The following is a 27,612-nucleotide window of genomic DNA, read 5'->3' on the forward strand; positions in this document are numbered from 1 at the left end:
CTCCCATCTCACACAGCACCACAGACCCACACTCACCACCCCCATCTCACACAGCACCACAGACCCACACTCACCACCCCCATCTCACACAGCACCACCGACCCAAACTCACTACTCCCATCTCACACAGCACCACAGACCCACACTCACCACTCCCATCTCACACAGCACCACAGACCCACACTCACCACCCCCATCTCACACAGCATCACAGACCCACACTCACCACCCCCATCTCACACAGCACCACAGACCCACACTCACCACCCCCATCTCACACAGCACCACCGACCCAAACTCACTACTCCCATCTCACACAGCACCACAGACCCACTCACCACTCTCATCTCACACAGCATCACAGACCCACACTCACCACTCTCATTTCACACAGCACCAGAGACCCACACTCACCACTCCCATCTCACACAGCACCACAGACCCACACTCACCACTCCCATCTCACACAGCACCACCGACCCAAACTCACTACTCCCATCTCACACAGCACCACAGACCCACACTCACCACTCTCATCTCACACAGCATCACAGACCCACACTCACCACTCTCATCTCACACAGCACCAGAGACCCACACTCACCACTCCCATCTCACACAGCACCACAGACCCACACTCACCACTCCCATCTCACACAGCACCACAGACCCACACTCACCACTCCCATCTCACACAGCACCACCGACCCAAACTCACTACTCCCATCTCACACAGCACCACAGACCCACACTCACCACTCTCATCTCACACAGCATCACAGACCCACACTCACCACTCTCATCTCACACAGCACCAGAGACTAAGACTCACCACTCCCATCTCACACAGCACCACAGACCCACACTCACCACTCCCCTCTCACACAGCACCACCAAACCACACTCACCACTCCCATCTCACACAGCCCCACAGACTCACACTCACCACTCCCATCTCACACACCACCAGACTCACACTCACCACTCCCATCTCACACAGCACCAGACTCACACTCACCACTCCCATCTCACACAGCACCACAATCACCACTCTCATCTCACACAGCACCACAGAATCACAATCACCACTCCCATCTCACGCAGCACCACAGACTCACACTCACCACTCCCATCTCACACAACACCACAGACCCACACTCACCACTCTCATCTCACACAGCACCACAGACTCACACTCACCACTCCCATCTCACGCAGCACCACAGAACCACACTCACCACTCCCATCACACACAGCACCACAGACCCACACTCACCACTCTCATCTCACACAGCACCACAGACCCACACTCACCACTCTCATCTCACCCAGCACCACAGACCCACACTCACCACTCCCCTCTCACACAGCACCACACTCACCACTCTCATCTCACACAGCACCGCACTCACCACTCCCATCTCACACAGCACCACAGACCCACACTCACCACCCCCATCTCACACAGCACCACACTCACCACTCCCATCTCACGCAGCACCACAGACTCACCACTCCCATCTCACACAGTATCACAGACTCACACTCACCACTCCCATTTCACGCAGCACCACAGACTCACACTCACCACTCCCATCTCACACAGCACCACAGACTCACACTCACCACTCTCATCTCACGATGCATCACAGTTCCACACTCACAACTCACCACTCCCATCTCACACATCAGCAGCACTGCACCCACACCACTCTGCAATTCATGAAGAACCTCAGCATGCGCGAAGAGTTGCATTCCGGCATTTATTTGGACAAATTAGGCAAGTAATTTGCACACAGTAACCTCTGAGACGGAGACGCCGATTGCATATGCCATCACTTATTTTGTTTCATGGGCTGAGGCAAATGCAGCCAGAGCATAGACGGATTTCCCTGACCCCGAGACACACGCGCACACGTGATGGTGGCAACATCACACGAACCCGAGGCGCCCCACGGGGGATGGGTTTTTTTCACTCGCTGCAACGCAGCTCCACAAAGACGCCGACGGCGACGCCGCCGCTGGTTTTACCCAGGCTGCTGCCCAAATGTGTGCGTGCGAGCGAGTACGAGCGGAGCCACAGTCAGCAGCAATGCAACGACAAGAGGGGGGGGGGTTCGGGGTGCACCGAACCCCCCCCCCCCCCCATAGCGCCGCATGCAGCCTCGTGCGCCGCCGCTGCAGCTCGCCAGTGACCATGGCACGTGATACCCATCATTAAGTGCAAGATCCCATTCGGCCGATTTACAAACGCGTACAACGGACATAAACTTAAATAGAACCCCCCAATCATTTTGGCAACGAAGTGACAAATATACAAAATTGGCAACCAGTTGAAATAAAAGTCTGAACTTATATAACGCATATACAGATGTCACTAATTACGGCTCGATAGAAAACGCAGTGGGAGTTCCCCAGCCATATCTGCAGATCACGGTCAAGAATTTCCGCGGACCACCACGCGAACCACCGCGCGAACGTGGCGTTTCGTGGAAACGATCGAACCCGTGACAACTTTTCGGAGCCGCTTCTCAGCATGGCTATTGCACGCGAGCGGTGGTAGGAAAGCATTGGTCGCGGCAACGCGTGACGGACGGATATAATACCCAGCAAACGCTGCAGATAAGGAACGCATGGGCGAGGGATACTGAACGAGGTTGCTGCCGTGGACAAAACTATCTCTCCCCCCCCCCCTGCCCCAGGCACAAGCTCCTCTCTCTGGCGCGAGGATATTCCACCGTGGCGGAAAGCACACGGGAGGTAGTAAGACCGAGCAAGGACGGACGCAGTCGATTTTTTTAAAGCTCGTGGTCGCGTTACGCCTGGCTCCTGAGTGCGCGCGGTCACCCAGCCCGGCGACGCCAAGAACCGAGAGCCCTTCGGCGGCGCGGCAGAATTACCCTGACGAAGCTCTGCCTGCCGCGCCGATTTATGAGGTTCGTTGACGCACCGACCGTGCACAGCAGCTCCTGAGGGTTTTAGCGACACGCGTTTGGCCCAGTTGGTCGGTTGCGACGACTGTCACAACAGTTGCGTCATCACGAGCGAGGCGAGGCCTGGCTGGAAAGGCATTCGTGAGTCCTTGAGATTCTTTTGCAATTATTATTTACAATTCTGCAACAAATCACGCACGCACCCACGCCGTAAATATAAAAAAAACTCCAAACGGGCAGATCCACACCGGAAGCCGTCGGCTACGCGACTCGGTGCCGTGTGACACAATGGCTAACGAGCCCCCAGAGTGGACGTCTCTGCTACCAGACTCGTCCACGATCGCGTGCGATTGAGAACGATTTGGTGGCGCAACCGAGAGCTCGGGGTGTTGACCCCACCTCGATGGGCTTTTTTGCTGGAAAAGCCCACGGACTTCACGTTCAACCCTCAACCGAAATGTGGCTGGTAGTGTCACAGGATCGAGTGTGCTTCTATGAGCAAGAGGCCACTTTGTGCCGTTTCTTGCGTTCACCAAAACGGCGCCGGTGGCCATCGTGATGGGTTCCCGACGCTGCTGCCGTTCCAAAGTGACATCGCGGCGCCACGGCACCCCTGACGTTCTACCGATGTGGCCCACTGCCGCCCCTGGCCCCGAGTTGATTGATGCCAGTTTAAAAACAGGAAAAACAAAGATCTGAAAAAGCAACGATAAAGAACCACAAAAAAAAACCGTCTTGAAATCCTGCCGCCGCTAAGAAGGCACAGGGTGCTTATCCCCGTGCCATCTTTACTCCCGGCCAGTTACTACAGTAGGTCATCACAATACAATGCGTGTTGGGCAATTGTTCTGTCCCACACACGTAGCATTTTATACATATGTACAGAAAACTAGTTACAAACACGTGTCGATTAACCGACATTCATCACGGATGGCTCAAATTTACAGAAGACGGAGTATTGTTTTGTTTGTACAAAGCCAGACATACATACACATATACACACAATACCAAGAATAAATAAGCTGATCCAAGCACAGTCCAACCGATTCACCATGCACGCAACACACAACACAATCGTCACCGCAGTAAACTGGCCACGTTACAAACATTCGGGCTTTGCTTGCAGTCATCTGCCCGTGTTTATAATATTAAGGCTGTTTCGTTGTCTTGATGGTACAGTCTGTGCTATGCACGATTAGAGCAGCGGCTGTCACATACACGCAGCTCCCGGATTCCGACTCTCCCGGGCGTCGTCAAAACCACTCCGCAGACAGACTGACTCGGACGAGGAGAACCTTCTTGGCTCTCGGGCACGCTGCCTGCTTACAGACGTCGGCGATGTGACCTCCCCTCCCACCTCATCCCCCACCTCACCTGCCTGCTCGCCCGTGCATCAACACGCCCACGGGTTTATAAAGCAACGATCGATTTCCCTACCCTCAAATCTGTAAACAATGGTGCTCCCCCCCTCCTCCTTCAGGAGCGATTCATTCAAACCAAAGCGCTTATGCAAAATATCACCCCCCCCTCCTTCCCCCCGCCCCCGGTCGACATTGATGAGGTCATCAAACTAACGTGGCCGTGGACAGCAACGTTACCCGTTGGAAGGCTTCTCGTTTAACGGTCCGACCCGACCGCCACTCCGCCCGGATTGCGTCCATGCCCCCGCCGCCGCCTGTTAGTCGTTGGCGTGTGACGGCCTTGAGAACTCTTTGGCTGAACTTGGCCACGTAGTGGTTAGAAAAAAAAACAGAATATGTGTGGTGAGGGCCGCAATGCCTCAAACGTAAAGTTTCTGGGGAGCGGTGGTGCGCGACAAGAGTGCCCAGACCCCGTGAAAGGCGGCCGCACGTCAAGAGTCTCAGAATGGTCACGACGCAGCCCGCTCTCCGATTGCCGTAGAAATATGGCGAAACCTTGGCAAGGTAGCTTGTGTTGTGGCCTTTCCCAGAAAGCAGGGTTGACTTCATTGATGGAGGAGACGTTGGCACCGTAGGTTTGATGAGCAGCTTCAACCGCCCACTCCCTCATTACAGCGAGGGGCGAATGGCAGAATGAGAACTTAAATTGCGCAATTAGCACAATTGAAGAAACACCTTCCTCAACCCAGGGCGTTTCGGAATTTCGGACGCAATTAAGGGCGACTTGTAACAAACTCCACAGGATCTGTGCACCCCCCCTGCCCACCCCCAGAAGCCCCCCACCCACACCTGCTTGGGAGAGAAGCCAGGGGGAGGTGCCGGAGAGAGGAGAGAGAGAATCAGACCCCTCCTGGGTGACTGCAGTGAAGCTCACTGGTCCTCTGGTTGTAAATGTATATTCGTGGGGCTTTTTCGTTTCTGTTGTTCTCCCCCCAAAGTTTCCGACATTAGTCCTCTTCTACGTGGACCTGCACAATCTGCAAACACATACGGACGAATAAATGTGTCAGGGAAAAAAAAAAACCTCAACAACCACACGAGGTCAGATGTGGCGCGACAACGTGAAACAAAGTTCAGTCGACTCTCGATTATCCGCGGCCAACCTCCCCGTCACTAGTGTGGATAATCGAGTCTCCTGTACAATGAAAACGAACAAAAGAGAAATCTCGTCACGCAGTAGTGAGCACAAAGTGTTTCGTTACCGGCGTGTGGGAGTGTTCCGTACCGGCGTGTAGGAGTGGGCGCTGCTCACGGAGCCGTTGCGAGTCATGCCAAAGCTCATCTCTCGCTCCTCCTCCTCCTGCTCCTCCGTGGTTTTGCGGTAAACCGGGTTCTCAAAGTGAATGCTTTTGGCACTACGCCGCTTCCAGCTACGCCACAGCATCACTGCACTTGCTGCCAACAGCAGCAGCAGCACTGCAAACGGCAAGCACGGTGGGGGGGGGGGGACATGAACACGCGACGTCACATGGGGTCACACAGTGTCACCCAAACCCCACCGCACCTGCCCTTCACACCCAGACGGCTTGCTGCCAAATTTAAGTGGAAATACCAAATAAAGATATTTTAATGATTCATAACTGACTTTTGGGTCAGATCGCAGCGCAAGTCAAATGTGTGTCTCGTGCACCTTCCTCAACCCGATAGCCAATGAATAAAGCTGTCAAGTGATGAACAAACATGCCGGTTGATTGCTGCTTCAGCAGCACCACTGGTTGTGTTAGTGATCCACACGCAGTGAACAAATGGGTACGTAATGTTTCCCTGGTGGTTACAACCAGCATCATCAGGCAAGTGCTGTGCTGCCAGGAGATGGACTGAAACCGGCGACCTCTGGATTGTAAGCCCAGTGCACTGCTGACCGACCATTACACCGCTGTCGCAGCTGCATTCGTTTGTTACCTAACGAGCTAAACGCGACGTGGTTACTGCTCGAGACGTTTTTGTCCGTGCGGTAAACCGGAAACGGACTTTTAGTCATGCAGCTACCAGTGACAGAAGAACGCGAATGTAAAAGCCCAACTTGAACCCAGACTCTCGCCATCGCCAGCTCCATCCAGTGGGCCCCCAGAATCGCCCAGCCACTCACTTCACCATAAAACACCGAGTGTGGAGTGTGGGGTGTGGGGTCGGAGTGGGGGGGGGCTCACCAATAGGGATGGTGATCCCCAGTGCCACGGGCACCACAGACGTTGAGGCCTCCTCCTTCCGAGCCAGCATATCTGCAACGCGACACACAGGGGACAGTCGGATCAAGGGGGCCACAACGCGATGATCGCGAAGGTCAATCCAGCTGCCGAACGGCAGCACTGATGATCCGACGACACACTGAATCCAACATCCAGACGCCATTCAACTCCGACTGGGTGTGTGGCAGAAGTAAGTCGTTTGCGGTGTCTTTTTTTTATTGGACAAATTTGGATCGTGACGGCTGAAATAATGGGCTACTATTATTTTCGAATGGTGTCATGGGGATCTTTTAACGTCCAAAGGAAGGAGCTGCTGTGTCTTACAGCCACAGTCAACAGCGGTTTCTCAGTAGGAGTACATTGTTGCCATGCGTTTCCAAATTGAGTAATTAGCGGTATTTTTTTTTTATTCTGGTAAAATTTAGACCGTGACGCCGGCCGGCACACAATGCTCGACTACTCTTTCTGAACGACTTCACAGGATTTTTTATGTCCACCGTGAGCGAAGCGGATAGCGATGTAGTATTTTTCCGGTAAATACGACACCACCGTGGTATTAATCAGGGCAGCCTGCTGGATTTGAACCGGTTTACAGGCAGCGAGTGACTAAAAGCCAGAGGAAGGGGCTCGTACGGGAGTTGGTCGCGGTGGGGGAGGTCGCGGGCGCCGTGCTCGTCCGCTGGTGCTGCCGAGTCGCGTCATCCGTCGTCACGGCAGCCGGGCGGTCTGTGGGAGGGCAGCGCGATGGTGAGCAGGGCGACACGTGTACAGCTCACGAGACGTAAGCAGGCGAGTCACAGCTGCCCCGGCCCCTCCCTCGCACTTACCCCATGTCCCCACCCCAACCACCACCGGTACCTATCACACAAAAATACCCCGTGTAGCCTTTAAGAGACTGTTGGCGCAAGTGCCGTTGGTCAGCACCTATTAAGGCTATCACGGCACACGAGGGGGGGGTGGGTTGCCAGGTCCGTGTACGGCCGCTTCAATCTGAGTATTTTTGCCGCCTCCGCAGCAGGTACTTATTTATGGCCAAGTTGACCGAAGGGAGGCCCAGGACCAGTTTAGATATTTCGTCACCGATGTTGGCCCAGAGGGCGAAAATCAAACTCGGGTCGTGAGGTTCGTAATACAATGCGCTAACAACATGCACACTCGCACCCACTCACACACACATCTCACGCACACTAAACACACATGCAGAAAGAAAAAGTTCCCCCGTATAGCCTTTACAGACTGTTGGGGCAAGTGCTGTTCGCGAGCACATATGAAGGCCGACACGGCACACGAGGCAGTGGGTGGCGAGCACCATGCCTGGCCGCCTTTGTCTCCCTCATGGAAAAGTACTCATTTGAGACCGAGTCAACCTAGGGGAGACCCAGGACCGGTTCAGATAATTGTCACCGGTGTGCGGGAATGGAACTCGGGTCGCCAGATTCGTAGCGCAACGCGCTAACAGTTGCACTACCACTCCCTACATGCACCCTTACACTCTCACACACACCTCCCACTCACATCGCACCCACTCCCACAAAATACCCTTGCACACTCGCACGCTCACACTCGCTCACTCCAACCCCGGCTGTCTGGTATACAGGCAGCGAGTGATTTGAGGGAAATTGAGTTTGTACCTGACATCGTGGTGGTCCTGGTGGTCGTGGTGGAGGACGAGGCGGTCGCGGGCCGTGGGCTTGTCCGCTGTGGCTCCCGACTCGTGACGTCCTTTGGTCCGGTTGTCATCACAACGACAGGGGGGCGGTCTACGAGAGGCGCGAAAGCGGTAACGTGGAGTGAGCGACGCCCCCTGACAAAGACGCCCCTCCCGTCGCCTTGACGAAACCGGACCGTGGGGGGTCCGGGTGCGGCTTGCGATCGCCCATCCAGGCCGAGACGGTGCCCACGAGGGGGGCGGTGCGACCGTCGCGTTTGCGGACGAACCCCGGCCCCGCGCCCTGGGTCCCTCCCTACCCCCACGCTCACCTTTGCTGCAACCGCGGCCGTCGTTTGCGAGGAACTCCCCATCGGGGCACGCGCACGTGAACCGCGGCGACCCGGCGGTGATGTGCGGCGCCGGCAGGCACAGGTATGCGCAGCCGCCGTTCGGGAGCGGCGCTGTGCTGCACCAGTCCGTGCCTGCAAACCGAGGAGTGACAGCGCGGGGGGTGGGCATGAGTCAAGGGGGAGGGGGGAGATGCATACGCGCACGCGTGCGTGTGTGCGACGAGCTGTGTGCGATGGCGCAGCATGGAAGAGCACGGCTGGGGATGGAACAGCAGGGGATAGCACAGCAGGGGGTGGCAGAGCGCACGTTGTACCGTTTGGCTGCAGCAGGGGGTGGTAAACGAGCAGGTCCTGGGGGCTGTGCAGGTCCTCTACCACGGAGGAAATGCCGCTCCCCGTGTGCTTGTCAGCGCTGTAGATGGCTTCCTTCTCCCCGTCAGCCCAATACACCTTGTCCTGCGCCACAAATACAAAGATCCCCCGTACAGCCATTAAACGATTGTTAGGGTAAGTGCTATTAGCACGTCACATGAGGGGGTGGCCATAACCATGTTCGGCCACATTTGTCACCGCACCAGCTACTCGATTAAGGCTGAGCCGACCTAGGGGAGGCCCAGAAATTGTTAAAATATTCGCCGTTAGTGGTCATGAGCGGAAATTGAACTGGTATCGCCGTGTTTGTAGTGCAGGGTGATGACCACTGCACTACCACACGCCACGCACAGACGCATTGACAATTTAACAGTTTTAGCGTCCCGAGACCGATACCTCCCTGACACACGAGACTACACCATTAGTCTCCGGCTTATCTAAGCCTCTAATTAATATTCACTCGTACAGCATGCACAGCCGTTACAAACTCAACTTACACTATACTATTTAAATGTTTTGAACTAAACAACTTTAGCTTACCAGGTAAGGCCCGCTGAGCTATATAGCTCTTTTTCAGAAGCAACCTAACCACAAATGATAGCCCAACAGTGGCTTATGATATGGGAATGTATAACAGCCAAATACGCTACACGCATGTTGATTTTAAATGTAGAGGGGAAAACCGGAGAACCCGGTGATTTACAGGAACCGGTTTACAGAACTCGGTTTCTCGGACCAGGTTAACGGTAACAGGACCCGGGGTTACAGCTCGAGCGTGTTATACATGCTGCGGTGGTGCGCACAACACTACGAGTTGTGTGTGTTTGTGCGTTTAGCTGGGGGGGGTTTGGACCATAAACGCCAAGTGTCCCAAGACCTCCGCAGTGAGCGGCGCCCTCACCTCGAAGATGGCGATGGCGAAGGGGTGGTGGAGCGCGTCCGTCTGGTGCATCACCTCGTGCCTCTCGCCCCCGGCCAGGTTCACGCTGGACAGCGTGCGCAGCTTTGAGTCCACCCAGTACAGACGCTTGTTCACCAGGTCTGCACGGTCGAGAGGGGTCGCGAGGGTGAGCACGGAAACACCGGCAACGATTGTTCCTCATTCTCACCGGCGTAGGTTTACCCTCAACCCCACGCTCCAAGTCCCTCGTTAATTTGCCAGCAGTCGGTTCGACTCCTAAATCGCTCTTCTATAGCTACTACCATGGCTACCGTTCCCGTGAACTTCAATCATTGATTCCTCAACCCACATTAAGGACTCGGTCTACCAGACTTGCTTTCGTCTCATCCACCAGACTGTGTTCAAGCACTACACTGCAGGTCACCACCCACCTACTCACCCCACCCCACCCACTCCACTCCACCCCACCGACCCACCGAAACACATTGCAAGTCACAGCACTTCTCTCTTCTGCTTCTTTCCCTGGCACTGCTCCACTATGGAATTCCCACCATCGTCTCTTTAACCCATGGCTCTTATAATCATAATCACAACAGGCAGAAACTATGTAAAAGAAAGCCTTGCGTTGCGGGGCAATGGGAAGCAGCCAGGAAATAATAATGATATTCCCGATCAGTGGTGACGCAGCCTTCACGCTTGCTTTGCACGGGCGGTTCTTGCCGGCTGTGTGAGCGCGCCAATCGGCGAAGTGGGCGGTTGTTCGTTTGGGCGAGACTCACCGAGCGTGATGCCATTGGGCCACTCGATGTCCTTCGACACGATGACCTGGCGGCTTACGCCGTTCATGCCGGCCTTCTCGATCTTAGCCGGCTGACCCCAGTCGGACCAGTAGACGAACCTGATCGGGAGAGCGGCGACGTGGAGGTTAGCACCGGTGAAGGCGGCGCAATGAGTCGCACCGCTAGCACACGAGTAACAATAACGAAGCAATGTGCTACCTCCTTCCCATACCTGTCCTTACATGTAAATAAAAAAATAAAAAATGTTACATCTCATCAGAGTCAATCCAAAGGACAACCCCTGTTGACTTCCTCACAAAGTGGTCCCTATTTGATCTATCCTATAGGGATGGTGGGCCGAGGCAGCCACCCCAACCAGGATTTAAACTCATGCCCTTCCGATTGCAAACTGCTCGCTCAACCACTAATGGATATTCAAACCAAATATTATAGATACAGAAATTTGAGTAGGTAATACCATTCCATATCTGTCTCTCCACGTTAAAATATTTTTGACACATCCCATTAGCCACACGGTCTTCTGGCAAATGCAGAATTTTAGCAATATGGGTTTTACACAAGTGAAGCTTTTGACATTCAGTGTCTCAACGCTAGTGAACTGCCAAAACGGACAGACGGACGGACAGACGGACAGGGTGAGGGGGGTGGTGTGCCGCCTGCTCACCCGCTCAGCGGGTCCACGGCGATGGCACGGGGCTCGCTCAACCCTTGACCGAAGAGCGTGCGGCGCCGGGAGCCGTCGGGTTTGGCCACGGCAACGGTTTTGGCTTTCGAGTCGGTCCAGTAGAGGTTCCCGTGCACCCAGTCGATGGCGATGCCCTCAACAAAGACAGGCGCCTCGCCCAGCACGCTGGTGTGGCGCGTGGAATCATGCGCCTCATCCATTAGTGCGCTGTACGGGGAAGGGAGAGAGGCACAGAGAGAGCATCACACGCGGTGTCCACAATCGACAACGCACGATGCCAACGTGCTGCCCAATCGCTCGCTCGCTGACTCACCTCGGCCACTCATTCCCCTGCCCACCCACTCATGCGCTCACACTCATTCACCCGCTCGTAACCCCTCTCACTCGCCCACCCACCCATCCACCCACTCGCTTACTCATTCGCACACTCACCTGCTCATTTCCCCACTTGCTCACCAACTCACTCACTCGGTCACAAACCCACCCACTCACTCACCTGCTCATTTCCCCACTCGCTCACCCACTCACCCACTCACTCACACGGGTATGGAGGACCCCCTCTCCGCGCTAGGCCACACCTGTAAACTTGCTTCTGGCCCAGGTCAGACCAGTAGATGCGGTTGGCCGTGATCTCGACGGCTACGGCGACAGTGTTGCGCGTGCGCGAGATGAGCTGCTTGTAGCTGCGCGTGTGCAGGTCTACGCGGCGGACGTCACGCTGGTTTGCGAAGATCAGGTAGGTCTTTTGGTGCTCTGCACACACACACACGCGGCACACGATGTTATGCGCGAAAGCGAGACGTGCACCGACGCATTTGCTGCTCTCGTGTCAGTAGACCCCCTGGACACGCTTAACGCACGACCGTTATGAGGTAAGGGCGCAACCAACACAGACCACCCCTCGCTGCTTTGCAATGGCGACACAATAAAAAATTGCAGTGAAACTAACCAATTATTTCACGTTCACCAATAAAAAAAACCTCAAGTTTACTTTGAAACGCAAGGTTTCCCAAAACAACATTTGACGATGTTTAACGCTCATTTATCCAGAAGGGGGCAGCACGCTGAAGACTGGGGGAGGAACACTCACCAGTGGCCTTGCAGGCCTGCGTGGCAGGGTCCATGGTGTATCCCTCGTAGCAATCGCACTTGTATCCGCCCTTATAGTTGATGCACAGCTGGCTGCAAACGCCGGGCTGCTTGCACTCGTCCGTGTCTGTTGGGGCCGGCACGCACAGCAGCAGCATGGCTCGTCAGGCTGGGTGTCCATTATCTCAAAGCCAAGGAGATTTCCTGCTCACGTGAGAGCAATAACAGATTGCTCATCTCCTGCTTTACAGTCATGATTGAGCCAGTTGGTGGAAATTCTGCATTCCTATTGGACAGGTGTAGAAGTCAAGAAACCACTTGTTGACTTCCTCATAAAGTGGTATTGATTGAATCTACCTCTGGAGGAATGATAGCATGAGTCATGAACTTGCCACCTTCGGACTGCGAGCCGCTCACTCCACAGCTGAGCCACCCATGAGCTACAGACGTACAAATTAAAAAACATGGCCCCTCAACAACGATTGCTTTCCTCAAAAACAATAACTATGCTCTCCGTTCACAAAGTTATGTATGTATGCTGAACTTATTTTGCACCGTATGTAGCCAACTGTGCTACTCAGAGGTGCAACCCATCAATAGGGTAACCGGTTCAACACGGAACAATCTCCTCCACACACACATCCACGAGACTATGCCACCAGTCTCGGGCTCGTCTAAGCCTCTGATTAAAACTCACTCGCACGCAGCCGTTACAGCCCGGGTGCGTTCTACATTTACATTAGCACAGTTGGTTAAGTACAGAACAAAAAAAAGTTCAACATCAATATATACATGGCGGGGGTGCCCACCACTTACTGATGTATCTATATCAACTTGTTGATTGGGTGGTATGTTCGCTGCATGAACGCGCTCCAAGTTATAGTGGTTACAAGCATTTGTACATGTGACCGGCGTTGTGCAGAGGAGGGGCGGGGTGAGCTATGGCGGGGGACGAGTTTGCGATCGCCGGCTCACCTCCGCACGTGTACTCGTCCAGGAGTTCGTATCCCGCGGGGCAGCCACACTCGAAGCCTAGCGGCCGGTCCCAGCATGTATGCGAGCAGCCTCCGTTGGTGGTGGCGCACTCGTTCACATCTGCAGCACAAACACGGGCGGACGTCAGTTGCCATCCGTGCCACACAAAGACCAAGATCCCCCCCATATAGCCTTTACAGACTGTTGGGGAAACTGCTGTGAGCGTGCACACACACTCCAGACTAGCACTTCCTTTTAACTCTGGTCTCGGTAGGAGGAGATAAGGTGTAGGTGGTAGAGGAACTGCGCATAATCAAGCAGTAGAGTCCATAATGCAGATGGGGGGCTGTGAGAAAGAGCTCAAGAGGTGCATTGCTTTAGCAGCACAAGTTTGTGAGGGGCCATGGGAACCACTGTGGAAGAGAAAAACAGTGAGTCTGAATTGACCCTACCCAAGCAGCTCCAAAAGAGTTGTGGGCTACGGAGCACAGGTGTCCGAGACGGATGCTGAGGGTTCCGTGTCAAGGCAGGATAATCAAAGCAGAGGTCCGCGGGGCAGGTGAGTGCCAAAGCTATGATGAGACGTAAAACGGTTGCGTTGGGTGGGCCGTATTGCAGGGTGCGTGGAGCCGATTGCTGAGACCAGCATTGGAGTGGTCTCCACAAGTCGAGAAGACTTCTAAGAGCATATAGTTGGAGACCGTCGGGATAGCTCTATGGGTCTCGGTGTGTCTCTGTGCGAGTCCATGGGCCTCCGTGCGAGTCTTATGTGAATCTTTGTGAATCTAAGGCCAGGGCAGTGTTGATTGTGCAGCAGCAGCTGCGGGATCTGGCGGGAGGAGTGGAACGCATTGGTGGCGAAGAGGTGTGGTGGTGGTGGCATCTTGATTTTGATGAACAGAGGGGGTAAGAGCTCGCACCGTTGAGAGGGAGACATAGGGGAGATGTGGGGGGGTGGTGTGGGGTGCCGTGTGGGAACGCACTGCACAGGCTGAGCGGCTCGTCCGACCAGTCGTGGCAGTCTCTCGTCCCGTCGCACACTTGACGGTCCTGCAGGCACTCGCCAGAGCGGCAGCGGAACCAGCCGGGGCCCGTGCAGTCCACGGCTATAGGCGGCAGAAGCAGGTGCATAATTAGTCCAGTGTTACCACACGAAGCAACACGCAAAGTGACTTCCCGCTCGAACGATTGTTGAGGCGTTGGTGCTCATCTCCTGTTTACGACCCTGTAGAGCCAAATATTAAAATGTCCACATTCCTATGGCATGGGCAAGTCTACCTATAGGACAACCACGATGCACTCCCCACAAATTGGTATTCAAGTTTATTGACTCTGGATGGATGATGTGCTGAGTCCACCGCCCCAATCAGGATTTGAACTTGCAATGGCAAGGTTTGCTCTTAAGCTGAGCTGCCACCCGGCTGGTTAACTATCAACAGAGCAGGAAGTATCATGCGTAACTTTCATCAATTCCATTGAATTGAATGGTCGAGGTGCTGCTGTGTTGAGGCTTCACATAAGCGAGTGTGTGTTGTGCATTGTGTGCGCGTTGTGTGCGCGTTGTGTGCGCGTTGTGTGCGCGTTGTGTGCGCGTTGTGTGCGCGTTGTGTGCGCGTTGTGTGCGCGTTGTGTGCGCGTTGTGTGCGCGTTGTGTGCGCGTTGTGTGCGCGTTGTGTGCGCGTTGTGTGCGCGTTGTGTGCGCGTTGTGTGCGCGTTGTGTGCGCGTTGTGTGCGCGTTGTGTGCGCGTTGTGTGCGCGTTGTGTGCGCGTTGTGTGCGCGTTGTGTGCGCGTTGTGTGCGCGTTGTGTGCGCGTTGTGTGGAGCGGTTAGCGCACTGCGCTACGAACTCGGCGACCCGAGTTCAATTACCGCTCGCGGCTAACATCGGTGATTAATATTTGAACCCAGCCCCGGGCCTCCCCTAGGTCGACTCAGCCTTAAATAAGTACCCGATGGATACATCAGCAATGGTGAGCAAAACATTCCCCGGTTTGGTGTTGGCCACCCACCCCCTCATACACCATATTGACCTTCACAGGTGCTCGCTAACGGCACTTTTTCCAAAAACAACAACAGTATTGAGGCAAGGAAGCGCCGCACGCATGCACGCACGCACGCATGCTCGCACTCTAACCCGTGTTGTTGCAGTCGTGTTCGTCGGAGCCATCGTGGCAGTCCCTGAAGCCGTCGCACTGGCTGCTACCGGGCACGCACGACCCGTCCGTGCAGCGCAGCTGGTTCGCACCGCAAGCCTCCACCTCTGTTCGACGGACGGAAGAGAGAGGAGGGAGGGGATGGAGGCGGTACGGATTGAGATTCGCGTGCCTTCGCCGACGCCGTTTACCTCGCTCAGTTACGCGAGTCGTGACTAGGGTTGTTCACAGGTAACCAGTGAACAACTCTCCAAATCGGTCACCGATTCTGAAAGTCAGGAACTGGTAATCAATTCCAGTGGGATGTGAGTAATGAAAGCAACCATTGGCCACTCGCAAACGTACAATCCGCACGACGGCCCAAGTCACCTCAGTACGAAGGTAAAGGTGCCGCCCTGCACTTGCTTGCTAGTGCCACGGCTGGTAGAAGGCCCTCTACGAGAGTGGGCTCTACAAAAGGTATCTGGCTACTCTTCCACGCCGACCAGACGGCTCAGGAAGTGGTGGGCATACCCACACTTTACCTCACCACACGTGACCTGCCGTTCGACTAAACTGTGATTGTGGCCCAGCCTTTATGCTACTGCTGGAAGAACAGAAGTGGAGGGGGGGGGATTTAAGAAACTCGCACCGTTGTTTTGACTTCCGCGTCAGGAGACAGAATTGATTCCGACGATCTCTGCATCCAGCGCGCTAAACCGTTACACGGCTGCTGTGGCAGCCGCCTTCACCTCAGCCAACAAGGTCAACGCGTCGGCTTTTGCTGCTCGAGACGTTTTTGGGTGCGACATTAACAACCTTAGTCATGACCGCATCGGGAGTGAGGACTCATGAGTGGGGGGGAGGAAATGGGGTGTGCGGGCACTCACTGCATCCCTCCTCGTCAGACCCGTCGTCGCAGTCGGGGTCCCCGTCGCAGCGCCAACCCTCGTGCACGCAGTGGCCCGAGCGGCAGCGAAACGCATTGCTCCTGCAGCTGGGGTCCAGGCGGCCCTCACCGGGGCAGCGCTCGTCCGCCTCATCCTCGCCGCCGGGGCAGTCGGCATGCCCGTCGCACTGCAGCATCGGCGGCACGCACATGGCCGGGTCGGACGGGCACGCCAGCGAGCCGGCGGCACACGGCGGCACCGTGGGGCAGCCCTCCTCGTCCGTGCCGTCGCCGCAGTCGTCGTCGCCGTCGCACGCGAACTTCTCGTCCACGCACTTGCCGCTGCGGCACGTGACCTCGTGCTCTGCACACACCACGGGGGCTGTGGGAGGGGGGGGTGGTCACAAGTATTAAGAAGGGCGGCTGACCGGATTGTAAGCGAGAACTTCTGCAACAAGCGGCCAAAGCGCTGGTGCTACCGCCATCGCTCTCATAATTGTAAATATGCCGAAATCCTTTCCGATGACGCAAGGAGAACAAGGATGGTGGCCTTGAGTGTGAGCACCGCTGAGAGTGGGGGTCATGGACCCCCGTGTGCTGGGGTGGGCCTCACCACAGCCCTGCTCGTCCTCCCCGCTCTCGCAATCGCGGTCTCCGTCGCACACCCAGCTGTGCTGGATGCAGCGCTGAGACGTCACGTTTCTACCGCAGTCAAACTCATCAGATGCGCAAGAGCGCAAGCCTGCCACAAACACACACACAGCCGTGGGTCACAACCATAGTCACGCATACAACCACATGACCACACGGCTACACGCGCATACCACACACAGTTGAGTCACACAATCAGGTCCACACACAGACCAAGATCAACCGTATAGCCTTAACAGACTATTGGAGCAAGTCTGTTTGCGAAAAGCACCTATTTTTTGTATTACTGTTTTTTATTTTACCAGGTAAGGCACACTGAGCTATGTAGCTCTTTTTCAAGAAGCGACCTGGCCACAAATGATAGCGCAAAGTGGCTTATCACGTGTAAATTTATAAGCAACCAAATACTCTAAACCTATGAAGGCTGGCACGGCACACGAGGGGGCGAATGGCCAGCACCATGCCCGGCAGCCTTTGTCTTCTAGTGGCGATGTTTATACACGTCGCACCAGATACTAATTTCAGGCTGAGGCGACCGAGGGGAGGCCCAGGACCAGTTCAGATAACCGTCACTTGTGTTGGCCGCGAGTGGGAATTTAACTCGGGTCACCGGGTTTGTAGCGTAGCATGCAAACCGCTGCGCCACCGCTCCCCATCCACACATTTACACACACACATGTGCCAACAGGGACAGGGGGTCACACGCCCGCGTGGTCCCCAGGCCAAGCTGGTACGACCGTGACTGGTGGCAATGGCGTGAGGGGAGGGAGGCCTCACCGCACTCGGCCGGGCTCTCGTCCGAGCTGTCGGGGCAGTCGGGCCGCCCGTCGCAACGCCACCTGCGGTTGATGCACATCCCATCGGCGCAGCTGAACTGATCCTTCCTGCAAGGTCCTGCTCCCACACACGATGACGACACCACCATCACCACCACCATCATGGTGCCCCATCACCACGAACGCCATCACCACCACCATCAACACCACGTACTCTCAACTCCAACTCAGCACCACGCACTCAGATGTCACCACCATATAAATCCACCGTGCAATGTGATGAGGCAGCAGTCAGTTCGATGATCCAGCACTCTGTAAACCTTCCGAGTTAGGACAAGTTAATTATTTTTGCTACTTATATTCTCCAGAACGATACGAATGATTTATTTGCGTTATGTATCATGCAACTATGTGTTGAACTTGGACCAATTTCTATCAGAGATAGAGGGGGTCCTAAACCTATAAAGATCGGGCAGTTCACCAGCATGGTTCAATACAAGCCCGACTGAATGCTGGACACCGGTCCATTCATTGTCTCATCAGATTGCTTGAACCATTAATGCTGCCGATGAGACACGCTCCCAGAATGCCGTGTGGCCGACAATAGGATGTGGAGGGGGGGCAGTCAGTGTGGGGCAAGAAGGAGGAATCATTTTGTGTTCCGTTCAAATTGCGGCCTTGCACAACCACCAACTGTAAACACTGGGTTCGGCGACTCCTCGGGCGTTCATCGACTTCGCTTTGCTCGTCACGGAAGCAGCCCTCGGAATGGTCAAGGCTATGGCAGAGGAAGGTGGTGGGGCAGGGCCCAGCCCCCACCCCCCACCCCGTCATCACCCACCAGCATCGCCACCACCACCTGCCAGGATCCCATTGGCCGAGGCGCGCTCACGCCACACCGCACCGTGCTCCAGGCAAACTCTACAAGTGCCACGGCACACAATAAATCCCCGTGTGTGTGTTTTGAGAGTGAGTCATGCAAATATCTCAAAACATTCCCTGCATAGCCCATAAAGAGACTCGTGAGGCAAATCATATTATCGAGTGACACTTACAAAGTCTGGCACAGCACACGAGGGAAGTGATGTGCAGCACTACGTCCGTCCGCCTTCGTCTTCGCGTTCAGCGTGGTGGTACACACCACGCTGAACGCAGGTACTCATTTGAAGCCATGTCAACCTAGTAGAGGCCCATATTCGGTTTAATATACTTGCCACTGATGCTATATGCGGGAATGGAACTCAGGTGGTTGGGTTTGTAGAGGAATCCACTAATCACGTCAACCACCCACTCACAAGTACAACAACAACAGCAGCAGCTGCAGGAACAACAGCAGCTATCCGCCACAAACTGGCAGCAATGTCTCTGCAATGTTCGTGCCAGGCTATGATGAACTTTGAGACCATCACGTGAAGCGTGGATGGATCTCGCTCTGCTGACAGGCGGGTCACAGGATAGACCCAAGTGCCATGGGTTAACTGAGATGCGCACGCACACAAGTCCTAATACATCACAGTGGGATTGTTGTTGTTTTTGTCTTGCAATATAACGCGTGTGCTATTCTCTTACCACAATAAGGCCGTTCATACTGGCAGAGGCCACCATGCAACATCAGCTCAAATTCACCGGCGTTTATTGCACACAAATTGTCTGCAATAAAGTTGTACCGGCACTATCAAGTTGCCGATAAACGGGTGGCGAAATCCGTCTAGAGTTTTCTTACTTTAAAACCCTTTGCTACAAAAATTATGGCTTCCCACAATGCTGATTGGTTGTGTAAATAAATATACTTTATTTTTCAATGGCAAAAGTCAATGATTGTCCTGTTTAAATGAGCATTGCAGCATTGGCGCTCCATATCCTGTTTACAGTCCTGCAGTAGTGGTGGAAATTCCTTTATTACAAACGCTGACGTTGATTTTCCCAACACAGTAGTGATCATTATATTGAGTCCATAGGGAGGCAACCATGTGCTGAGTTAACCATCTCCAACCAAGATACAAACTCCTCCGCAGCCTTGAGATTGCGAGCTGCTCGCTCTACTGCTGGGCGGCCCACCAGGCCGGCAGTAGGACAACCGTCTGCTTCTTTGTTTTATAAAAACGAGTTGGGAGGCAGTGACTTTAAAGTCACGGCCACCACCTGTGTGCATGGAGCCGAGTCACAACCATACGAACGCAGTTGAGAAAATCTGGGCCCCAAAAGTTCAAAGTTGACAATTGATCTCACCGATTCCTGCCTTCAACAAAAACAACTCAGCCGCATGACTTACAGCCAGTGCTGCAATCCCACCATCATGCAGGTGCCGCCCCACCCGCTCGGCCCCCACCACATGGTTGATCACGTGTAGCGTGCGCTGCCGTCAATGAACGGCCCAATCAAAATAAACACTGGAGCTGTCGTGGTGTCATCATGGTCAGCAACACTCACTGGACTTGCAGTCCGGAGGTCGTTCAAACAGTGGCACAAGTTTATCAAATTTCCCCCGCCCCGCCTCTGTCCACCACCCAGCAGTATAAACGGGTTCACTACTGTCTACGGTCGGTAAGTAACGTGTGGTGGGGTAAAATGTGGGTACTCCAAACCTCTTCCAAGATGCCCCGGTTCAACATGGAGGGGTTCGGTCAAATACAACTCGACGAGGGGCTCCTCTCTAGAGAAGGCCCTTCCGCGCGCTGTGGTGCGAGCAAAAAGTTGCAGGTCTGCACCTTTACCTTTCTAAACAGTGACCTGAGACCCTCACCTCAAAACCCTGCCCACCCCCATCTCTCTCATCATCAAAGCCTGAGTCTGCTGATAATGAGACACCGAGTGTCAGAAACCGGTACAGAGTTTTGCTCGTGTTGAAGCCAACGCTACCGAAATGATGCAATCCGAAATGGGGTTGTGCAAAATTGACTATAAAATGTTTAATGTCCAGGGACACAAGAAAGAATGGACATATATAGTCCCGTTTGTGTAGCTTGTAATCGCATGGGAAGGTGGTGTGCTTCCCAATTTTAGGGCAGCAATGCGCATCTTTTTTCCGGCGTCCAGGGCAAATAGAGCGGAAGGAGGCTTGGGGGTGATTTAAGGCCACACGGGGTGGAAAGTCGGTCCCACTTGCGGGACCGATAAGGACAACTGCCACGGAGAATGCCGTCACTGGAGAGCCATTTCACAACGAGGAATGCACACTCACCCACGTCCCGAGAACAGGTGGGGCCGGACACCAACTGCGAGCGAGAAATCATTATTTGCTCTTCTATTCTTGCCTGTGGCGACATGTTCAGGAGCTAAAGGCTAATGTCGAGGTCTGCCTGGCAATTCGTGTAGGTTTGCTATCCCTCCTCCGTTGAAGGAGCACAGACAACAACAATGGTGGTTCGATCTGTAGTCCGTAGTTTGGGTTACATGGCCACAATCGCACTACTGAGGCTCGTCTTGAATTTCCCATTCATGAAGGCGATGTGCGCATTGGCCTGTTGATGTTGTGACGCAGTTGGTTACACTTGTCTTCGAGGAGGAATGTCAAAGCCACGAGGTGCATTGTTTGGATCTGGAATGCGGTGAATATATACTGGACGTCCTAAATATGTCTCACAAGCCAGTGATATCCGCCATTCTGACCGGTGGTTTAATCTCTCAAAATACAGCCTTGAAGTCAGTGGTGTGAAGTCCACGTTACTATGGCGGCGGCGAGGTCTATCCTTAGGAAAAGCACTGTTGGACAACTGGTGTGGCAACTTGAAGCATCCTGCTATTTTGCGCATGGTTACGAATGCAGCAGTCACGTCGTGAGTAATGTATCGGTATTATTGTTCAGAATAAGGTTTTATCCATACAAGTCTCTAAACATGTCTCGCATCATTCATACATTCTTCACGTGCTTGGGATTTTGAGGGGCGGGGTATGGGGGGGGGCACCGAAGGACGGAGGGGAATAAAGAGCTTTGACTTTTTTTAAACAGCTCAACCGTCCCATGCAAATGCCTATTTCCCCTACTACTCCCCTACTACGACCCAGCCCCGCCACAGCGGAAGCCGCTGTGGTGAGGGCAGGGGCATTGGGGCGGAGCTGGGAGAGAGGGCGCAGCGCCGCGTCGTCACTCGGCCGGCCCCCCGCACCACTCCCGGGCCCTCCGCCGATTGGCCTCGACGCAACACACCACCGGCAATGGGGCGGGGCCGGGCAGCAGCGGGCACGCCCCACGCGAGATGACGCACACCGACGAGCACGTGGGGGGGGGGCGACAGCCCCAGCCTCTGCTACACACGCGGCACTTGTGGGGTTGCGCAACTCGTCGCCAGGTACATTAATGCAGCGCTTGCGGATTCCCACGGCCACCTCTAAAAGACAAAGATCCCCCGTATAGCCTTAACAGATTGTTGGGGCAAGTGCTGTTAGCAAGCACTTAGACAGACTGGCACAGTGCACCTATGAGGCATGGGTGGCCAACACCACGCGTGGCCGCCTTTGTCTCCCCAGTGCTGATGTTTTTACACACCGCTTAAGGTACTAACTTTTAAGGCCAAGTTGACCGAGTGGCCCGGGACATTCGCCACTGTTATTGGGCATGAACGGGAATCGAACTCGGGGATGCCGGATTAGGAGAGCAGTGCGCTTAACCATTGCACTTCCACCATCACTTGTCCCACCACCACTGACCGCCCCAGTCCCGTGTGGCACGCGGAATGGAGGATGGGAATCTCAAGAATGATCAGCGGCATCGCAACTGGAACGCCGCACCACAAGAATACAACACGGCGGAGTGACAACACTCGCCATCTCCACACGGAGTGTTACACCTGGCGAGGGTTTAACATCGCCTTCACACGAAAGTGCCAAAATGTTATGTATCTATAAGGTGCAACTTGTAAACTTATACGATGCATTTTGTGATGTATAAATGGCTCCCCCTGGGGCCGACCCATCATCACCACCATGGTCGATAAAATAAAATAAAGTATTAATCTGTGAGAAGCAAACAGGAACCCTGCTAAAAAACGGAGTTTTGAGACTGAGACGAGGCTTTCCCTGGGTAAACACGCGGACTAACGATGGCAGCTGTACGTACGCAATGTGACGCGGTGCAGGGATAACGAACCAGCAGCAAACGCCCTACCTAGGGAATTATCAGCGACACTGCTGCTGCTCGTCCATGGGCCAGAGCAGTGAGTGGTACCACCTAAGGCAAACATTGATTTACACGGCCACTCATCTCAAATGGTTATTTGCCACATTAAGACATTTGCACCACTAAAGCCGTGCTACCTCATGTGAGAGATATCGGTCTGGGCTCATGAACTAACGGTGGCTGAATTGAAGCTTCCGCAGAGATGCACAGGTGCAGAGTTTGCAGGACATGGGGAGAGAGTTCGGGTGGGCAGATGTAAAAACATTATTTTGTTTTTGATAGAGCCACCCCGCCCCCCAGCCCCTTCCTATACGCGTGGGCATCTCAGAAGGGCGCTTTACATCACATCCGATCATCTCAACATTTGAAAAGGGGGGCATCAGTGGCACGGCTGTCCTAGTGCGACACAAGGCGGACTTGGGCACCTGCTCTATAATTGGGGCATTGGTCTGCAAGTAGGGGCGGTCCTGGGGAAAAGTTTTGGGGAGTGGCTGCGTCGTGGCCCCACTCTGCCCTGCAGCAACATTTCCTCCATCAGCCGCCGTCACTCAAAGAGTGAAACCTCCTTGCTTGGACTTGAACCCCCTATGATCACCACTCACCCAGGGTGGTTATTAATAGAGACTCCACGAAACAATGCCACACCTTGAGCTCCAGTCACGTGGCCAATGGACACAGCGGTGTCCACCTCTACGTGTGTTCGAAACATAGTTGCTAAGCAAAGGCCCAAAACGTCACGCGTTCACAGCAACACGCAGCACTAACCAACGTTGTGCTAGAAAAAGTGTACGAACTCGTGTCTTGGACCGAGAATAGTGATTATTTGTGCTGGTGGGAAAAGAGAGACGATGGGAGGGAAATCTAAAGCAGAGCAGTGCGAGCGAAGAGTAATGTCACCTGCAGCGTGATGGTTCAGTGAGTGAATGGGTGAGTGGTGGTGTTGTTGTTTTTGTGACCTGAACAGCGTCAGTATGTGACCGACAAAGCAGTCAGTCTGGTACACCGAAGTCCATAACATGGGTGAAGGAATCAACGAGTGACGTTCATAGGACACGGTAACCATGGTCGTGGCGACAGAAGAGCGATGAGGAGGTGACTGGCCGCCGGTGAGCGAACGAGTAACTGGAGTGAAGCAACGCGTGCTGGATCACCAATCACCCCGACTGCTGCTGTACGTTGCATTCTATCAGGCGCAGCAGTGAGGTAGGAACTGGGTGCTCGACTGCAGACGTGAGAGCAGCATACATCTTCAGAACACATCACCACCCTGCCATGGTCAAATTTGTGTGGGCGGCTCCGAGCCAGCTGTGCTCCGTCGAGGTTGTGCAATGGAACCTCGCTCACGTAGGGCCACAAAGGGTGCCTCGCCAAACAACGTTCGAATCAGGTGATGTTGAACATTAGAGGTTGCTCACAGAGAGACGCACTCGCGCGTGCGTCACGTGAGTTGAGAGCCAATTGTCAGCTGCCACGTGAGACGTCGGTGTGTGCGGTCTGTGAGTTACCGGGCCCGGAGGCCGTGATTGTCAGGGCATCGTAGGGCTGTAGCTATGTGACCGCTGAGGTCACAGGTTCGGCTGTTACGAGGTAAAGGACAACAAGTTCCACAGAGTCCACAGATTTAGAACAAATGTGAGGGAAAGTTCCCCTCCTACAAACATCAGATCCACACCTTGCAGGTCTACCCAGGACCCACACCGTTATCTAGAACACTCACAATCACCAACCATTATCAACAACACTGATCACCATCATCCAGCACGCTCATCATCATCCAGAACGCTCACCATCATCATTCCAGAAGGCTCACCCATTATCAACAATCACCAACAACACAAATCATCACGAACACACACCATCACCAACAACCCACATCACCATCACCTTGGACCCATCACCCTTCAACTTCAACTCCCCCACCCCGCCCCTACTACCCCAAGCGCGCGACGCACGCGGGGGGACCACGCCCTTGACACACTCACGCGTACCATTGGCCACCCAAGCGGGCACGTCACATCTGCTGTTGAGCTCCGCGCCAATCAGCGAGCCCCGTGTCCCGACTGACGTGAGACGCCGAACGCGGGAAACTGGCCAGAGCGACCCCCCCCTTCCCCCACTAGCCCCTCCCCTCCCCCTACCAGCCCCTCCCCCCACCAGCCCCCAGCTGCCCCCACCACGACACCCACGTCACCGCGTTCCCCACAGCGCATGAATGGATGAATGGATGTCTGCCCAAACAAAAACTCAACTCCACACTCACGCCATCATCGCTGCAATTAAATATATTTTAGTCAATCCCCACCACGATCAAATATTCTCCAGCAGCAGCATTTGCCTAGAGTTAAGCTAATTTAATGAAAAGAAGAATAGGCTTTACCCCTTGCTGGCAATACCGCACAGGTGTTAAGATATCCAAACACCAAGGAATCAAGTTTGCATTAACCACACATGCTTGTGGTGAACATGCAGCGTCTTTGAGACGGACTTCCCGACACCAGAGAGACCGCCTTCTCTATGGACTTATCCCACCAGCGTTAGAGCAGAGAACGCAAACAGGCGAACACTAACAAAGGCAATTAAAAATACCAAAGTATGAATTGCTAGGGTTGAGCAGTCATAAATATAGGACCTTTTTTGTCACTCACGAAATGATGAAAATAAAAAAAAATAGGCGTTCCCCCTTTTTTTTCAGATGCTCAAACAGCACATGGAGGCACGAACCACGCGAGCTTCTCTCCTGTGGGTCTCATCAGCAGTGTACCGAGCCTGACGTGAAAACACACGAGACTGGAGCGACTTGCCAGCGTCAACAGGTAACCTCAATATACAAGCTCATCCTCACCATGCTACTCACCACACACACTCACCCCCATCTCACCAACTCACCCTCACCATGCTACTCACCACACACACTCACCCCCATCTCACCAACTCACCCTCACCATGCTACTCACCACACACACTCACCCCCATCTCACCAACTCACCCTCACCATGCTACTCCCCCCACACACTCACCCCCATCTCACCAACTCACCATGCTCCTCACCACACACACTCACACCCATCTCACCAACTCACCATCACCATGCTACTCACCCCACTCACTCACCCTCATCTCACCAACTCACCCTCACCATGCAACTCACTCCACTCACTCACCCCCATCTCACCAACTCACCATGCTCCTCACCACACACACTCACCCCCATCTCACCAACTCACCCTCACCATGCTACTCACCCCACTCACTCACCCTCATCTCACCAACTCACCCTCACCATGCTACTCACCCCACACACTCACCCCCATCTCACCAACTCACCATGCTCCTCACCACACACACTCACACCCATCTCACCAACTCACCCTCACCATGCAACTCACCCCACTCACTAGCCCCATCTCACCAACTCACCCTCACCATGCTACTCACCCCACTCACTCACCCCCATCTCACCAACTCACCCTCACCATGCTACTCACCCCACTCACTCACCCCCATCTCACCAACTCACCCTCACCATGCTACTCACCCCACACACCCAGCCCCATCTCACCAACTCACCCTCACCATGCTACTCACCCCACATCTCACCAACTCACCCTCACCATGCTACTCACCCCACATCTCACCAACTCACCCTCACCATGCTACTCACCCCACACACTCACCCCCCATCTCACCAACTCACCATGCTACTCACCCCACTCACTCACCCCCATCTCACCAACTCACCCTCACCATGCAACTCACCCCAACAGCTCCCCTTCACATTCTAACCCAGAGAGAGAGACCACACCCACACCCCCCACTCACCCTGGCACGACTCACCCCTATCCAAAGCAGCCCATTCCGACTCAAAGAGACCTCACCCTCACCCATCACTCCTCACTGCCAACAGCTCACCCTTGACCCCTGAACAACACCGCGAACCCTCACCACCAGCTCACCCTCAACCCCATTGCCATCACCCCACGGGCCACTCTCTCCACCACCCTCACCACCCTCACCCCCCTCACCGCCCTCACCGCCAACTCACCGCATCCCGTCTCGTCGCTGCCGTCCCCGCAGTCGTTGCCGCCGTCGCAGCGCCACGCCTCGGGCACGCAGCGCCCATTGCGGCACTGGAAGCGAGACGGGTCGCAGCGAGCAAACTCGCCTGGGGGGGGGGCACGGGGGGTGGGGGGCACAGGGGGGGGGGCACCGTGAGGACCACGCAAGGGAGTCGGGGACGCGCGGCACGCGTGCGATAATGAATGGGGGGGAGGTGGAGGTACGAACGGAGACGCGACGGCGCCAGCCAGCGCCACCCATCGTCTGCGCGTCTCCTCACCCGAGGCGAGGGAGGCGAGGGAGGCGGCGAGCAGCGCGACGAGGCCGAGCGAGAGGAGGCGGCGGCGCTGCGCGGCGAGGCGGTGCGGGGGGCTCCGCTGGGTCATGGCTCCGCATGGACGTCGCGACTCGGATGTGGGGAGGCGGCGTCGCGGAGCGGGGATCTCAACAGGCGCGGGGCGGAGCCGCCGACTCCGCCTGCTGCTGCTGCTCCTCCTCCTACTCATCACAGCGCCTCCTCCTCCTCATCAGCGCCTCCTCCTCCACCTACTCACAGCGCCTCCTCTTCATGCTCCCACCTCATCACCAAACCTCCTCCTCTCCACAACTCCCCCAGAGCCGGATCA

The 27,612-nt window shown here is 54.8% G+C and overlaps 1 protein-coding gene and 1 long non-coding RNA gene across 2 annotated transcripts; one reads left to right on the forward strand and one right to left on the reverse strand.

The window, feature by feature from the left end:
- Nucleotides 1-1,749: 1,749 nt before the first annotated feature.
- Nucleotides 1,750-27,420, reverse strand: LOC144726632 (very low-density lipoprotein receptor-like). The gene is made up of 20 exons (XM_078605367.1): nucleotides 27,267-27,420; nucleotides 26,973-27,092; nucleotides 17,816-17,932; nucleotides 17,001-17,129; nucleotides 16,389-16,769; nucleotides 15,501-15,626; nucleotides 14,350-14,472; nucleotides 13,367-13,486; nucleotides 12,393-12,518; nucleotides 11,881-12,055; nucleotides 11,282-11,509; nucleotides 10,597-10,715; nucleotides 9,818-9,957; nucleotides 8,859-9,000; nucleotides 8,524-8,676; nucleotides 8,175-8,303; nucleotides 7,177-7,269; nucleotides 6,505-6,576; nucleotides 5,580-5,770; nucleotides 1,750-5,331 (listed from the first exon to the last, which is right to left on the reverse strand). The coding sequence occupies exons 1-20, from the start codon at nucleotides 27,370-27,372 to the stop codon at nucleotides 5,302-5,304; spliced, it is 2,820 nt and encodes a 939-aa protein (XP_078461493.1). The 5' UTR covers nucleotides 27,373-27,420; the 3' UTR covers nucleotides 1,750-5,301.
- On the forward strand, nucleotides 21,726-25,916 carry LOC144726633 (uncharacterized). Its single transcript, XR_013587317.1, has 3 exons — nucleotides 21,726-22,103; nucleotides 23,980-24,133; nucleotides 25,623-25,916. It is a non-coding gene; the product is annotated as an uncharacterized LOC144726633 (long non-coding RNA).
- Nucleotides 27,421-27,612: the final 192 nt, after the last annotated feature.

This window comes from Lampetra planeri, chromosome 24 (genome assembly GCF_965212315.1).
Source record: "Lampetra planeri chromosome 24, kcLamPlan1.2.h2, whole genome shotgun sequence".
NCBI classification, from domain to species: Eukaryota; Metazoa; Chordata; class Hyperoartia; order Petromyzontiformes; family Petromyzontidae; genus Lampetra; species Lampetra planeri.